General features: G+C 36.0%; 1 protein-coding gene across 1 annotated transcript in view; it reads right to left on the bottom strand.

The window, feature by feature from the left end:
• Positions 1-1,498: 1,498 nt before the first annotated feature.
• The window catches only part of col6a5.L (collagen type VI alpha 5 chain L homeolog), a 110,454-nt gene continuing 95,672 nt past the window's right edge, over positions 1,499-16,280 (bottom strand). Inside the window, exons 39-41 of the mRNA XM_041566038.1 lie at positions 15,160-15,241; positions 14,752-14,876; positions 1,499-1,819 (exon numbers count right to left, since the gene is read on the bottom strand). Coding sequence (XP_041421972.1) covers positions 1,653-1,819; positions 14,752-14,876; positions 15,160-15,241 — 374 coding nt within the window. The 3' untranslated portion in view covers positions 1,499-1,652. The remainder of the gene's footprint in view (positions 1,820-14,751; positions 14,877-15,159; positions 15,242-16,280) is intronic.

Raw genomic sequence — 16,280 nt, 5'->3', positions numbered from 1 at the left:
GACCCTATGACTATCTTAATTACAATAATATGTGTTCTCCTACAAAAGATATGGGAGCTATCATCCGAAATGCTCAGGACCTGGGCTTTTCTGGATAAGGGGCCCTTTATGTAGTTTGGCTCTCCATAACTTGCTGTAAGTTAACTAAACTACATTTTGGGGCCGATTCACTAAGCTCGAGTGAAGGATTTGAATGAAAAAAATTCGAATTTCGAAGTATTTTTTGGGTACTTCGACCATCGAATTGGTTAAATTCGTTCGAATTCGAACGAAATCGAACGAATCGAACGAAAAATCGTTCGACTATTCGACCATTCGATAGTCGAAGTACTTTCCCTTTAAAAAAAACTTCGACCCCCTACTTCGGCAGATAAAACCTACCGAAGTCAATGTTAGCCTATGGGGAAGGTCCCCATAGGCTTGCTAAACTTTTTTTGATCGAAGGATTTTCCTTCGATTGTTGGATTAAAATCCTTCGAATCGTTCGATTCGAAGGATTTAATCGTTCGATCGAACGAAAAATCCTTCGATCGATCGAATGAACGTTTAGCGCTAAATCCTTCGACTTCGATATTCGAAGTCGAAGGATTTCAATTCGAGGGTCGAATTTCGAAGTATTTTTAACTTCGAAATTCGACCCTTAGTGAATCTGCCCCTTAAACATGAAATAAACCCAATCTGATTGTTTTGTCACCAATATGGATTTATGCAGCTTAGTTGAGCTGGAGCGGCCTTCCCATATGTATAACTAGCCAGTGAGTATAACTAACCAGTGGTGTAACTATAATCCAGCAGACCCCACCGCCACAGAGGAGGGGAAAGGGTGGCCTGAACCATGGTTTCTGCTGTAGTGTAATCTCCCTGCACACTGCAAGAAAGATCACTGGCCGGTGAAAGTAAGCAAAGGGGCAAGTGGAGTTAGAGCTTACTCCACTTGCTGGGGGGAGGAGAGGGCAGCATGTGTGCAGCTGAAGTTAAGCCATTGTAGCTAACCCCTACCAATTTGGGTCCCACAGAGAACAGCTTAAAATATACTTTTGCAAATGACTGACTGATTATTGGACAAGTTAACTTTTAGTAATCTATAACTTCTTATCAACAGACTACAAGTATTTAATTAGTTGCGGTTTTTTGTGTCTGCTATTAAAGGATCTGTACACTTTTACATTAGCTTTAGTATGATGTAGAGAGTGATATTCCGAGACCATTTTGCAATTGGTTTTCATTTTTTATTATTTGTGTTTTTTGATTTATTTACTGGAGCTTTTTAATCAGCAGCTCTCCTATTTGCAATTTCAGCAATCTGGTTGCTATGATCCAAACTACCCTAGCAACCATACATTGATAAGAATAAGAACAAAATGAACATGTTACCATGCAGGGCATTTGTTGTTTTTTTTTTTTTGAGGCTCAACCCCCATTTGAAAGCAGGGAAGAGTCAGAAGAAGAAGGCAAATAATAAAAAAAAATATTAAAAAATAAACAATGAAGACCAAGTGAAAAGTTGCTTAGAATTGGCCATTCTACATCATACTAAAAGTTAATTTAAAGGTGAACAACCCCTTTAAAATGGCACTTCAATAATTTATGTTGATTCACTTTGTTTTCTGCTACGTAAACATAGTTCAACAGGTCCTCTCTGGGTCACAGTCTCATGACATGCAGATGGCTTCACACTGCTCCTGTGTGTCGAATCGATTGCCATTTCCTCCACAGCCGCCGTACCAGAACTGCACACAGGATTTTTTAATGGGGTTGTAGGACCACTTGAGAACGTAATCCGCACATTCTCCATCCTCTTGTTTCATTGAGCAGACATCTAGCGAAAGTAGAAAACAAGAACACAATAAATAGGTAGTATAATCAGTGTATAAGGTTTCCATGGATGTGAAAAAGTCTGAAGCATACAAAATCTAAATTTGCCATTAGTTTTTATGCATGTTTATTGCACATGGGTGGATCCATGGTAGCTAGGGTTATCTGAGCAGATCCAAAGCCCGACAGAAACTCGATCATACCAAGACCCCAAGCAAATTTTAGGGCCTTCCAGACTTTTAGAATAAGAAACTTTTTATAAATAAAATGACTAATTAGTCAGTGCCCCCTGGCCCCTCTATATCTTCTGGGCCCCTGCAGTCACATCTACTTAAATTTCTTTTTGTAAGACTCTTTATAGACCTTTCTCACTTTCTCAATCTTTATACTGTATATAATGTGAAGTTCCTCCCACACTAAAGACTCGTTGACAGTTTGTTTAGGCAAAATATGTGAAAATGTGAGTTTTGACCAAAGTAATCAACTGGAAAACAGTTCGGGGAGATTAATCACCCCGAAGAAGAGGAGATTTGACGCCGGGTGACTAATCTCCCCGAATCTGGCCGTGTGTCCCTGCCCTTAAATGGTTAACAAAAGGAACTGCCCAGTGTAGATGCAAAGTGCTAACTGGCAAATAGAGAAAAAAAAGAATTCTCCATGCTAGAGAGGAGGTTAGTAGAACATACATACTTATAACTGAAACTATAAAAACCTTGTGTTAGGGAAACTTGGATGAGAAATAAAGGTCTTCCACTGGCTGCCCAACTCCTACTGTACAATAAACTTCACATATATTTATATATATATCTACACATGCCAGATTCATAAAATCTGCTACGTTTAATATAATATTTATATTTCCTATGAATAACTGGGTAAATCCATTTAAATTATCGAAAAATAAACATAAGAATTGTTTTAAATATATAAAACCAGACTCCCCTCATTTAAAGGGCCAGTGTACCTCCTTTTAGGGCTTTTGCTGAATATACTTAGGGGCCATTTTACTGACATTCATATTTAGTTAGTTTCCACAAATTGTACTATTTAGCTTGTGGATTATACAATTGTAAAAAAAAATGTGTAAATACAGAAAAAACACTAATACAAAACTTCACCATCTAAAAGCTGTTAATATCATGTAGAAGTCAATGGGCTTTATCCTTTTTCAGTTGTAAAATCTCTCTCTCATTCGAGCTTTTAAAGATTATGGAGTTTTCTTTGATTGTATTTGCAAAAAAAATGTAAGATTTCGAATATTTATCTTAGTTTTGCATATGTATTTCTTCGTGCTTTTTATATTAGTCTGTTTCAATAAATGATTTGGCAATTAAAAATTAGGGCTTTAGTGGTTTCTAAAACCACTAAAATCAGAATGTTGACAAATGGGCCTCTCCATGTTTTAATCAAAAATAAATCTTTTTTTTTAATTTATTGAACTAAACAGAGAAACAGTTTTCTTGCAAAGTAGATAATTCGATTATTAGTGCACAAATAAACAAAAATCCATTATGCTGGATGGTACAGTATCTGAGCACTGGGAATCAAATTATCCACCAAACATGGAGCAGCTTCAATTTGTCTGTTAGTTAGGAATCACAATCAAAAAATTAGATTTTTTTTTCAGCTTTAAAACGTCAGGCAAAAAGAAGGTTTGGCACAAGTCCTTTTTATTGAACTCGTTTTGAACAAGGGAATATACTTTCCCTTTACTTTAATGTCTTTCTCTACATCCTCTTTTATATGAAATTAGTTTTGTTGTGAAAATACATCTTCCAAATGTTAAAATAATTTTACTGGCAAAACCCCTTCCCTTAATTAAGTTGCAGCACTTTGTGCAGCATTTTCCTATTTTTTCTCATCCATTACTGAACCCATAGTAAATCTCATCTTCTGTGCCTTCTGCCAAATGTTTATTGGAACTGGAACGACTAATTGACTCCAGAAAGCTTGTCACCTACCCATTGTACAAAACTGTCCAAGATTCAGCTTTCTTGTTATGCCTACTCAATCATAACTTGTCACAGAACTACAGAATATTGGTTTTATACAGCACTATTTTCCAGTTTGAGAAATTAACGCCTATTCTACTATTATAACAGAGTAACTACAGAGGAAGCAGATCCTGAGGCTGCAGGGGGACCAGGAGGTATAGGGGCCCCATAAGGCCTTAATTCATATACAATTTCAATAAATATTGGTAAAACAGGTCAACCTCAACATTTTTGGGGCCTAAAAAATAATTTGCTGTAGGGCTCTGTAACATCTAGTTACGCCCCTGAGTATACTCTACTTACTGTACTACTATTATGCCATAGATGCAAGTTTGCAATGAAGAAAGCACATTATGATAAAACAAATAATTGTTGATTATTAAAGGGGTTGTTCCCCTTCCAACACTTTTTTCAGTTTATTTGTTTTCAACCAGAAGTGACAGTTTTATCTTTTATTAAAAAACGTACAAATTCACATTTTTTTCTCACTTACATATAGTTAAAGGGGTTGTTCACCTTCCAAAACATTTTTCAGTTCAGTTGTTTTGATTTGTTCACCAGAAATAAAGACTTTTTCCCATTACTTTCTACTTTCTATTTGTGCCTTTTTTCTAAAATTGAAGTGGAAAGTTTAATTTATCTAAAGCAGCTCTGGAAGGGGGGTCACCGACTCTGTAAACTGTTCTAAATTGATACATTTACTTGATAAATTTCTTATCTTTGTCCCTGCTGAGCAGAATCCCTGAGTTTCATTAAATGCAGCTGTTAGAATTGATGCTGCTGAGAAATGTATCAACTAATGTAGCAAAATTGTAACAGTTCAAAATATGCAGCTGGATCACTGAGGCGCCCGGAAAATCCAGACAGGGACATTTACCGGTAACTTAAAAAATTAAAAATAAAAAATGGAAAGCAATTGAAAAAAATATTTATTTCTGGCAAGCAATCAAAATAACTGAACTGAATAAAGTGTTTGGAAGGTGAACAACTCCTTACATGCAAGTTAAAAAAAATTTAATTTGTACGTTGTTTAATAAAAGATAAAACTGTCACTGTTGCTGTTTTATGCCAAAAAGAACCTTATAACTCCTTAAATATCAAGCGCCCCACCGACCACAAATATTTGTGAATAGGACTGATGACTAAGCATCATCCCTTCATAAAGCTGACAAATGAGCAAAGGGGAAATCTGCAAAAGAATTTCATAATGTGATCACTATGCGGGGAGTTAGGCCTGGGAATCTGCCCACAAGGCAGTGATCTCAATGAACTAAAATATTCTTTAGTTACACTGCACCCGCTTATATTTTGTAATGCTGTCTGGCGACAAGTGTCATATTTTATGATGCTGCAAGTCTGTACTGATAAACAACTAATGCTAATAATACTGGAAAATCTCTTTCCTGTACTTTTTAACTGGACCGACCATCATATTACTATTTTATGCTCAAAAGTTATAAGATTTTCATTAAACAATACAGTAACTATGAGACTTATGTATATTAACTACAGAGAGAGTGCAAAAAGTGAAGTTATGAAAAGCAAGAAAGAATCCCAGAACCACATGACAAGCAGAATCTCTTCCTTTTGATTGAACTTGGGTTGAACTGATTTCCTGACCCTTAATAAGAAATTCAGAGAATATTTCCATTGTAGCCGTCTGTTAAATGAAAAATGATCTATATTGAGCACAACTATGCTCAGCTAAAAAAGGGAACATAAATCTTTATTAGTAAAGCAAAGAATGTCTCATAGGATTCTACATAGTGGTTATGTAATGAAAAGCTGCAAAGTTTGCTGCAGGTCTAACTATGTACTGGTATGGAATCCGTAATCCGGAAACCCGTTATCCAGAAAGCTCTGAATTACAGGAAAAGTCGTCTCCCATAGAGTCCATTATAATCAAATAACCCAGATTTTTTTCTCTGTAATTATAAAACAGTAACTTGTACTTGATCCCAATTATGATACACGTCATTCTCATTGGAGGCAAAACAATCTTATTGGGTTTATTTATTTATTTATTATATAAATGATTTTAAAGTAGGCTTATGAAGATCCAAATTACGGAAAGGTTTCTTTATCCGGAAAACACCAGGTCCCGAGCATTCTGAATAACAGGTCCCATACCACCCACCCACTGCTGTTTTCTACTGTCAGAATTTGCTGTCGGAATTTTCCCATACCTATTTACATCATTTTTCTATAGTAAATAATTTTATACGGCATGATAAATAGGCCCATGGTGTAAAATGGCCTCAATTTAAACAAAACCATCTCAAAGCAGCATTAAGACTAAAATGGGACCATAGGCAGGGTATTGCTTTGGGGTCCCATCTTCTTCTAAAATCAAATTACCACTTTACTTGCAGTGTGCTTCGCAAAAAAACCTCATTTTTCATAAACAGCTCTTCAAATAGACAGTATACAGAAGCTTTAAAGTTGACTCTCCTTTCCAAAGATCAAAGAGAGACTGTTTTTTTCAGAGCACATTGTGAATTTAGATTGGTGCCTACTTCACCTAATGGGCGACTTGACTCTTTATCTGCTGGGAGGTATGCAGTTACATATGGCTTTAGAAACTATACAAATGTGGTTCTGAAGTGGAGTAGAGAAGGGAAATTTTATTTATTTTTATACAGTTTATTACTGCTCTGACAATACAGAATAGTAAAAATTAAAACAGGTAAGGAACAGCTAGAAAACAGGATAGGAACCAAATGAGTTCTAGTATAGTTAAGCTAGTTACACATATGCAAGACGTACATTTTTCTTATTGGGCTTTATATATATATATATATATATATATCAAAGAAAGTCAAATAGATATACCTTCAGAAGGAAAACAGAAAAGTATTCCTATGTTTCTCTACTTAGAAAAGAGATCAGAAGCCAGAGATGCCATTTTCCTTCTCATTCTTGAGCAGAGCAACATCAGAACATGTTTCTGTTTTCCTTCTGATAGTATCTCTCTTTGACTGTACAGTTGCAGGAACTTACCATCAGGTAGTGCTGCTGTTACAAAGTTCATTATATTCTTTCTTTTTTTTTTTCTTTTTTCGTTTTTCGTTATTTATAAAGTTCATTATATTGGCAATTACTAAGTATTGTACATTGCAAAAGCTCCTAGAAAATCACCCTGAGCAATATTACATTCATTTTTAAAGGTTTATTTATACATTGATGACAAGACTGGAAATTATTGACGTAAATTTACAATTTGAAGCTGGTGTTGCTATCTGTTATATTTCCAATAATGAGTGGCTAGCACACTGGATCTCTATAGTATGGACTAGATGTATTTCTGTATTTATTTTGTATGATTTGTTGCAGCTCTTCAAAAGTATTTTAATCCAAGCCCTCTCTCTGTACCATGCCCACCTGTGTTAGATCTATGCAGATAAACATCATTTGAATAGGCAATTTAAACATTTAATGGTGATGGGGCAAATGTTGGGGATGTCTGGCCAAATGACCCATGTACAGATAAGTTTGATATTGTGCAAAATGTTCATGTCCATGTGCACAGCATATCTGGGTTGCCTGGTGAACTGATATTTATGTTTCTTTGGATCATGAGCTAGTTTTCTCTATTCTATAAGCCAAGTGTCTTGTTAAGGGAGGGGCAAACATACAATCACCAATGATCAAACAATTTCATTGGAAAGACTAAACTGGCAGGCATGTATGGGTAGCTCAGCCAGAAGCAAGTATGGCTTTACTGTTATCTATCAGAACATCTATTCACACGCTTAAAAATATAAAAACTTCTTTAGTTGTTTTACAGATGTTTATCCCTTAATATACTGTTTAATATCAACAAAGCTTTAATTTTACCTTCCAGCAATGATAAGTCTCCATAATTACCATCTCACTGAAGCACAAATAGGGTTACATTATTTTACGTATAAACATAGATAAATAATTTGGCTACAATACAAAGAACAATCAGCTGCTGGAGAATGTTGAGATTTCCAGATTAAAAGATGGGATGGGTGCCTCTCTCTGTACTATGTCACAATATATATTTAAAGTAGATTTATCTCCTATTCACTAAAGGCATTACTCATTGCCTTTCTTAAGGCCCCAACCATCATGATTTGACTTTACAATGTAGAATTAATAGCTCTGACGTAGGACTAATGCAGAGTGCCAACACTGAGTCTATATTTATTTCCCTATTGAGAGTCTATATTTTCTCTGTTAAACCCAAATGAGAAAATAAGCTGCTGGCCATGAAACAAAACATGCTAATTATAAGGCCAGATTGTTATTATCCATATTTTTATATAATTTTACTAGTAACACACTCCCCTATTCATCTTTCCTGACATGCAGCTCACTGTGAGGTTGCTATGGCCATTTGTAGACACAGAAATATGTACATGGGGTCATGTAGAAATCATCATTACTTGGGCTGTTTATAAGAACAGATGGCACAATACCAGCCAGGATGATGTTACAAGATTCTGATCCACCACGTTGTGCCAATATGTTACAATACCTTTAGCCTGTCAAGTTTACTTTGTATATGGCAGACAGATCTTTAAAATCATTTATACGAACATTAAATAAATCAGCTGTTTAAACCAATGCAAAGCCAGTTCACAAGATCTGTAATATTAAACCAAAATAGTCATATGTTCATCCTGTTGGGACTATAAAGTTACTTTTGGAAGAGCAAGTTTGCAGACACTCAGTTTCAGAGCTAAATCTGTTTCCATTACCATCGCAACGTCCATACCAGAACTGAGAGCATGCATCAATAGCTTTTATATAATACAACATGCCCCTGCCAGCTGTGCCATGGTTCACATCCAACAAGCAGATGTCTGCAATTAAAACAAGTTGGATTAAATTTGTAGTACCTCATGTCCCTTGGTTTTTAATCACGTGAAGTAATATAAACCATTATAAACCTGCAGGGAGTTGTCAAATAAGATATAAACCAGGACCCATGAATCTAAAAATCAGCATCCACTGACATCTTCAGGCTGTTGCGGGATGCTTGGAGTTGTAGGCAGAATATTCACATCTTATATTTTATATAGTGAATAAAGTACTCCCTCTTATAAAATATAAGGATATTATAAATTACAGAGGAATTCCATGACCATAAAAAAGCACAAGGCCGAAGGCTGAGTGTTTTTATAGAGTATGAAACTTTTAGGTGACTTCTAATATCCTCATATTTTGCAACAGGGGGTACTTAATTATAATACCCAAGAGTCATGTGACAAAAATTACATTACTACTCCGATTATAACCGATGACATCACTAAGCACCATTTATAAGGTTATAATTTACAGGATATAAATTGTGTATTGTATACAGTAGATATAATAGATATATTTATATAGATATAAGGCATTTCAGGATTGTACAATATGCAAAAAGGAGATTTTATTCATTTTATTTATATCTTATGCCTTATACAATTATTACTAGGCACCCAGTTTACAGACTATGTTTGTGGACTGCACCTCCATATATATGAATATTATATCACTATTATATTACTATAAATGGTGATTGGTGATGTCATCAGTTATAATCAGTGCTCAGTGATGTAATTTCTGTCACATGACTAACTGAATAATAAATTGTGAACCCCCTGTTGTAAAACATGAGGATATTAGAAGTTACCCCAGAGTTCCATGACCTGTATAAAAGTACTCAGCCCTATGCGTATATTTTACAATAGGGTGTACCTTATTGATTATATGTATAATTTCTTGTCCTGTAAAACTAAACAAAAATATTTTAGGTAAAACTAATGGTTGTAAGTAGCAGTGGCAGTATGTGTGTGGGGAAAATTTACAAATATCCAGTTATTCTTTGCTTTCCAGAGAATCTGTTCACTGCCCACCATGGAAAAAAGTGGAATCATTTATGCCAGGTTATATAAATAAATCAGTGGTTACAAACACAAGGTTGGGCTTCCAATGGGAGCCCAAAGCAGCTGCTAGGGGTGCTGAAGGCCATTTAGGGCAAGGCGTGGGAAGTAGGTCTGTTTGGTGTTCCAGATAATACTGAAAGCCCAAAGGTCAGTAAGGTTAAAATTTAAGGTCTAAAACTGGGCATATGTAGGGAGACCTGCCTATTTGGGAACATCGCCAAATGAGCGGATATCTCCACGATATGTCGACCTTGAGGTGGACGATATCGGCTGATCCAATCGTGGGGCCTAGGGCCCAACAATAGGCTCAGAACAAGAAGAAAAATGGGTAGTTCGATCAAGGATCGCCTAATAGGAATTGTTTAGTGTAAAAATAAAAACTGGGTAAATAGGTAGGCTGTGCAAAATAAAAAATGTTTCTAATATATTTAGTTAGCCAAAAATGTAATGTATAAAGGCTGCAGTGATTTGATGTATAACTTGTTAGTCTGAACACTACTTCCTGCTTTTCAGCTCTCTTGGTTTACACTGACTGGTTACCCTGGCTACCAGGCAATAACCAATCAGAGACTTGAGGGGAGGCCACATGTGTCATTTCTGTTGCTTTTGAATCTGAGCTGAATGCTGAGGATCAATTACAAACTCACTGAACAGAAATGTACCATGTGGCCCCCCTTCAAGTCGCTGACTAACTCAGAGTTATAGAGCTGAAAAGCAGGAAGTTGGATTCTGGCTGTTTTATTAGACATCTGTTCACTCCAGCCTTTATACATTACATTTTTGGCTAACTAACTATATTAGAAACATTTTTTATTTTGCACAGCCTATCTATTTACCCAGTTTTTATTTTCACACTGAACTGTTCCTTTAACAAACCAATGATGTCCTCAATTTGACTGTATTTTTAAACCGACCCAATCGACATCTGGATGATTTTCGGCCAGAAATTCATCAGGGAAGCCCGTTGAAGGGCTCCATACACTGCCCAATAAACTGCCGACTTAATCTGTCTGCATCTTATATCTGTCCGTTTATGGAGGCCTTTAGATATTCTTGGGACTATGACTGAATTACAGATAGCACAATATTTTCTATAACCTTATTAAGAGCTTATGGGTCCCTGGACAATTATTGGACTTTAAGAGGGCACTTAAGCTGAAAAAGTATGTAAACTGAAGCATGGCCCTTAACAGACCTGGTGACTTGAATATATATATATATATATATATATATATATATATATATATATATATATATATATATATATATATATATATATATATATATATATATTTATGAATTATATTTATTTTTTAACTTAAAGCTATTTCAGTTAGCTGTAAATGTTTCTTTGGAAAAGCTACTTCAGCATAAAACTCCCAATGAATGCATTCAAGTTTCATTGCAAAACACTCTTAGCTTATTCAGAGTTTGGGTTCTCTTCCCTAAATGTTTACATACTAGAAAACCACATTCATAACCTCTGATATGTTATTTCTACTATTAGATTAGTGCATATGTCCCTTAGGAAATTTCTCTGGAAGTTGAACAGGCTGCTTTGTTGCAATAGATAACATCCAACATTAATAAAGAATTCCTCTTATCTTCCAAGCCTCATTAAAGATTAATGAATAACCCCATCACTGCCAGATTCATGCAGTTGTTAGTTACAGGGGGATTTGTTTTGCTCTTGCTTTGTTTTGGAACTGGTCAGGTGCCTCCAGGTGAAACCCACTTCCATTAATGTGGATCTTCATCTCCTAGTATAAAGTAGACTGTTCTTCAAATAAAAATGTTATTGTGTGTGTTTTTTATTATTTGAAGTTTTATTGCTCAGCATCATCGTTGATAGCATTTCAACTGCAATTCTGTTGCTGGATACTGAATACTAACTCTGAAAATCAAACCTTAAAGTCAATGGGGCAAATTCACTAAACGACGAAGCACCTAACGCTAGCGTTAATTTGCCTATTCATTAACGGACACTGGTGTAAATTCGTTAGTGTTACTTCGCTCCCTTACGCCTGGCGAATTTGCGCAACGGACGTAACTACGCAAATTCACTAAAGTGCGCATTTTTCTGCACGCTACCTTTTACGCCAGACTTCCTTCGCCACCTCAGACCAGGTGAAGTTCAATAGAGTAGATAGGGATTGCTTCAAAAAAAGTTAAACGTTTTTCTAAGTCACAAAAAACGCTGGCGTTTTTTCCTTTTTTTCTGGGTGATAGGCTGAAAAAGATCGAAAAATTTTTTGGGGCTACCCTCCTTCCCCCCTACATTTCCTAACTCATGGCAACTTAACTATACATGTGTAGGGCAAAATAAAAATTTTATTTGCTGTTTTGAAGGTTTCCCAGGCTTGTGTAGTGCTGCTACATATACCTCCATTGTAACTTCAATTTGGCGCCGTATGCAGATTAAGCATCGCTAGCGTAACTTTGCTTTGCGAATTAACGCTAGTGCAACTTCGCAACCTTAAGCTTCCCCTGAGCGCAACTTCGGATTTTAGTGAATTTGCGTAGCGCTGGCGCTAATACGCCTGGCGAAGTGCGGCGAAGCACGGCGAAGTGGACGCTGGCGCAACAACGAATCTTAGTGAATGCCCCACAATGTGTTTTTGGATCATTGATTCCAGCAACCATATATAGCACCAGTCCTGGATAATGGGCAAGCTACTGGAATATCTGGGAGCCTAATAACTTGGTACTCCCTAGTGATTTTACCTTTTCTTTGTCCTTTAAGAGCAACTTGGAAAGGTGTAAACTATTAAGTCACTTAATTGAAAAACATAAAAAAGTCCAAATTTACAGTTGCTTGAATAAAGTATTTCACCATGATTCATTTAGTTTGTTAACTTCAAAAATAAAAATGGTCACAGATGGGTCAATATAAGTTTCTCCGGCCCCTCCAAACTGAAAATTAGCCATATAACTAATAGACGGGTTAGAAAATCCAGTTGGTGAAATGATCTGATCGGATACCAACAAACAAGGGGATCATGAATTGAATTCTCAACTTAAGCTGGTCATGCTTACTTTCCATGCTTTATTAGCTAAATAGCTGAGGGAGTATGTTTCCAAGATTCCAAAAACACATTCCACTCCCCTCATCCAATATGGCTTCCAAAACCAAAATCATATTCAATAGTTTAAGGCGTTTTTTTTCCCGGAGTTTAGTTTAATTTGCACACAGTCTAGTGCAGGTTTCTGCTTGTATATTGTATCTGCATTACCCTAGAAACACTGAAAGACCCCAAACAGCCCCTGGAATTATGAGATCATAGGAAAGGTGCGTGTTTTCTGTCAAATATGAGGGAGGGGAGGGGGATTGCAACCAAAGGTGACATTTGCAGTTGGAACATTTTGTGAATGTGAAAAAAACTCTTGCAGACAAGACAGGATATATAAGACAAGAACATTTTAAACAGTATTTGCACCCCATTATGTTTACATTTCCTTTTCATGTAAAAAGTTTTTTAAAGAGTATAAAATCCAGTATAACATCCAAAGAATACATGACAAGTTCATATTGCTATTGAAAATGTGCAGACAAAAAACAATATGAATTTGGTTAGTCCAGTCATTAACACATAATCATTCCCTTATGGATGTGTAAGATGGGTTATAGCCTAAAACATGTCAGTCACGTTCATACTGAGCTAGATCTTTTTGTTGATCCAGAGTGAGCCAGACCATAACGCTCCAGAAGAATTTCCAAGCCCTGGATCAACATTCTGCTTTGTGTCTCTGCACTTTCCTCTCTCATAAAAGAGATCCAAATTCTAACCAACACAATCTCGCCTACATTTTTGTTTAAATAAACTTCCTTTTATTTTTCTCTGAGCAGATACTAATGCAGGGGAGAAATTATTATATATGCATGACATGAGAAGGATGAAATGGAGCATATCCCCTGTATTTTGTGTGTTTTTCTACTTAATGTGTTTGGTATGCATTGAGTATTGCTTTGAGTGACCCTGTATATGATAATACAAGTATGAGAACCCATTGTTCCGAAAGCTCTGAATTACGAGAAGGCCCTCTCCTATAGACTCTATTCTATCCAAATAATCCAAATTTTAAAAAATGTTTTAATTTTTCCTCTGTACCTTATACTTGATCCAAACTAGGTAACTTCACATGACTCACTGAAACTTGTGTATTATAATAAAGTACCCCCTGTTGAAAAATATCAGAAGTCACCTTGGAGTTCCATGACCTGTATAAAAGCACTTGGCCTATTCTTATATTTTACAATAGGGTGCATAGGGTGCACATTATTCATTATATATATGTAATGCATTGCCCTGTATATGACGTTCCTTGAACTCAAGGCAGATTGCAACAAAAAAGTTTAAAGTAAAAATGGTTGGAAATAGAAGTGGCAGCATGTGTGTGTGTTTTAGATGGTCGTGGAACTCCTCTGTAACTAATAATATTCTTATATTTTACAGTTTTCTACCACATCTATAAACTACTGCATATTTTCCTTTTAGATTATATTAGGTACATTTAAAGGGCCGATTCACTAAGGGTCAAATATCGAGGGTTAATTAACCCTCGATATTCGACTAGGAACTAAAATCCTTCGACTATCGAAGTCGAAGGATTTAGGGCAGATAGTACGATCGAACGATCGAAGGATTCGAAGGATTTTAATCCAACGATCGAAGGAATATCCTTTGATCAAAAAAAGTTAGCCAAGCCTATGGGGACCTTCCCCATAGGCTAACATTGACTTCGGTAGCTTTTAGATGCCAAAGTAGGGGGTCGAAGTTTTTTTTAAAGAGACAGTACTTCGACTATTGAATGGTCGAATAGTCAAAGATTTTTACTTTGAATCCTTCGATTCGAAGTCGTAGTCGAAGTAGCCCATTCAATGGTCGAAGTAGCCCAAAAAAAACTTCGAAATTCGAAGTTTTTTAACTTCGAATCCTTCACTCGAAGTTAGTGAATCGGCCCCTCACACTAGTAAGCAGGTAAATCCCCTTAGAGCAAATAGAACTAGCAATAAAAATGCACCTCCTATAGCTTGCACACACCTTTGTTTATGATTATTTTCTCCGTTTTTTTCCCCACGATTTCTTCTGGAGCAGGTGTACCAAAAATCTCCACTACTTCTATAGTCTCATCTGGAACTTCTAGTGTCAACTCTGTGCCAGGCAAGCTGTAGGAATAAACAATGTTTTAAAGGCAATGGACCAGTGCAATAATCTGTGCATGTTGGTAGAACCATAAACACTATGTATAACTAAATCGTCACATTTCTTTACTAATAAAAGCTCTCTCTACAGAATCCCACTGTAATTGTAACCACACACTAAGCTGCATTCTTCTCAGCAACTTTCTGTATATATGGACACAAATACATTTTTAATTGTGCTATCATGTTGTAGAGCTCTCATTTCTCTATTTCCCTTGTATTTTTGTCTTTACATCTAGATTCATACCTTCCTAACACTGAGAAAGTTGAATCCCCACGGCCTTGACACTCTGCTTGCAGCACTGCAGGTGGGTAGCGATTAAAGTCAACTGTGAAAACAAGAACAAGATCAGTTTCAAATGTTATAGTCCAATTATAGCCACTCACCTACTTTATATAATGTATAAAGATGGAGGTGGAGTATTACATTCCCAAATTATGAGCAGGGTGCAGAGCAGCATAGAGGGCCAGTCTGAAGGCCAATTAAGATAAGATTGCTGATAAACAATGATTTACTGTCTTGGATATAGCTACAATTATATCAGTTATAAATATATATATATCCTTGGTAGAACTGGAGCACCAGGAAAATTTAGGGTAAGAATCATCCCCTACATCCCCTATTGCAACGTTTCGGCTCCTATACTCAAGCCTTTTTCAGGAAGACTTCCTGAAGAAGGCTCAAGTATAGGAGCAGAAACGTTGCAATAAACCACCATGTTTTGCACTAAACAAGCCCTGTGAGTGCGGTTTATTCTCCTTTTATATATATATATATATATATATATATATATATATATATATATATATATATATATATATATATATATATATACATCCTTGAGAAAGGTCGGATAAGATGTGATTTTTGATTAATAAATCAACACAGTTTCACTAAACTACAGAGAGTGCTGATCTTCTGTTCGTATATATATAAATAAATATATATATATATAAATTCAATTTAGAATGCCAAAAAAGAGCCTGAACTATCACCTTGTCGTCTGGCAGAAGTTGCCCTGTACTTTCTAGCTAAATTATACTTATTTATATACAGGCACATGCAGAGACGTTTTTTTGCCAAAATCAGCCATGTGTGCCTGAAACCAGGCTATTGTTTCCGGATGCAGGCATTGAAGAAGAATGATGCCACAGTAGGGGATGATTCTTACCCTATATTTTCCTGCACGTAGAGAATCAAACCCATGTGGCGTTAGCCTAAGGGTGCCCAAAATTACATTGTAATTCTCACTATACATTATATCCATGACTTGGCATTTAACACATTTAGGCAGATTTCAGTCTTTCTGATAAATCCGTATGGATGTCTGCATTACCCAATTCAGCTCCAGTTAGTTACATGCTAAT

The sequence above is a fragment of the Xenopus laevis genome, chromosome 6L (assembly GCF_017654675.1).
Source record: "Xenopus laevis strain J_2021 chromosome 6L, Xenopus_laevis_v10.1, whole genome shotgun sequence".
In the NCBI taxonomy this organism is placed as follows: Eukaryota; Metazoa; Chordata; class Amphibia; order Anura; family Pipidae; genus Xenopus; species Xenopus laevis.
Note: the sequence above shows the minus strand (reverse complement) of the source record. Positions and strands in the feature narration are given on the sequence as shown.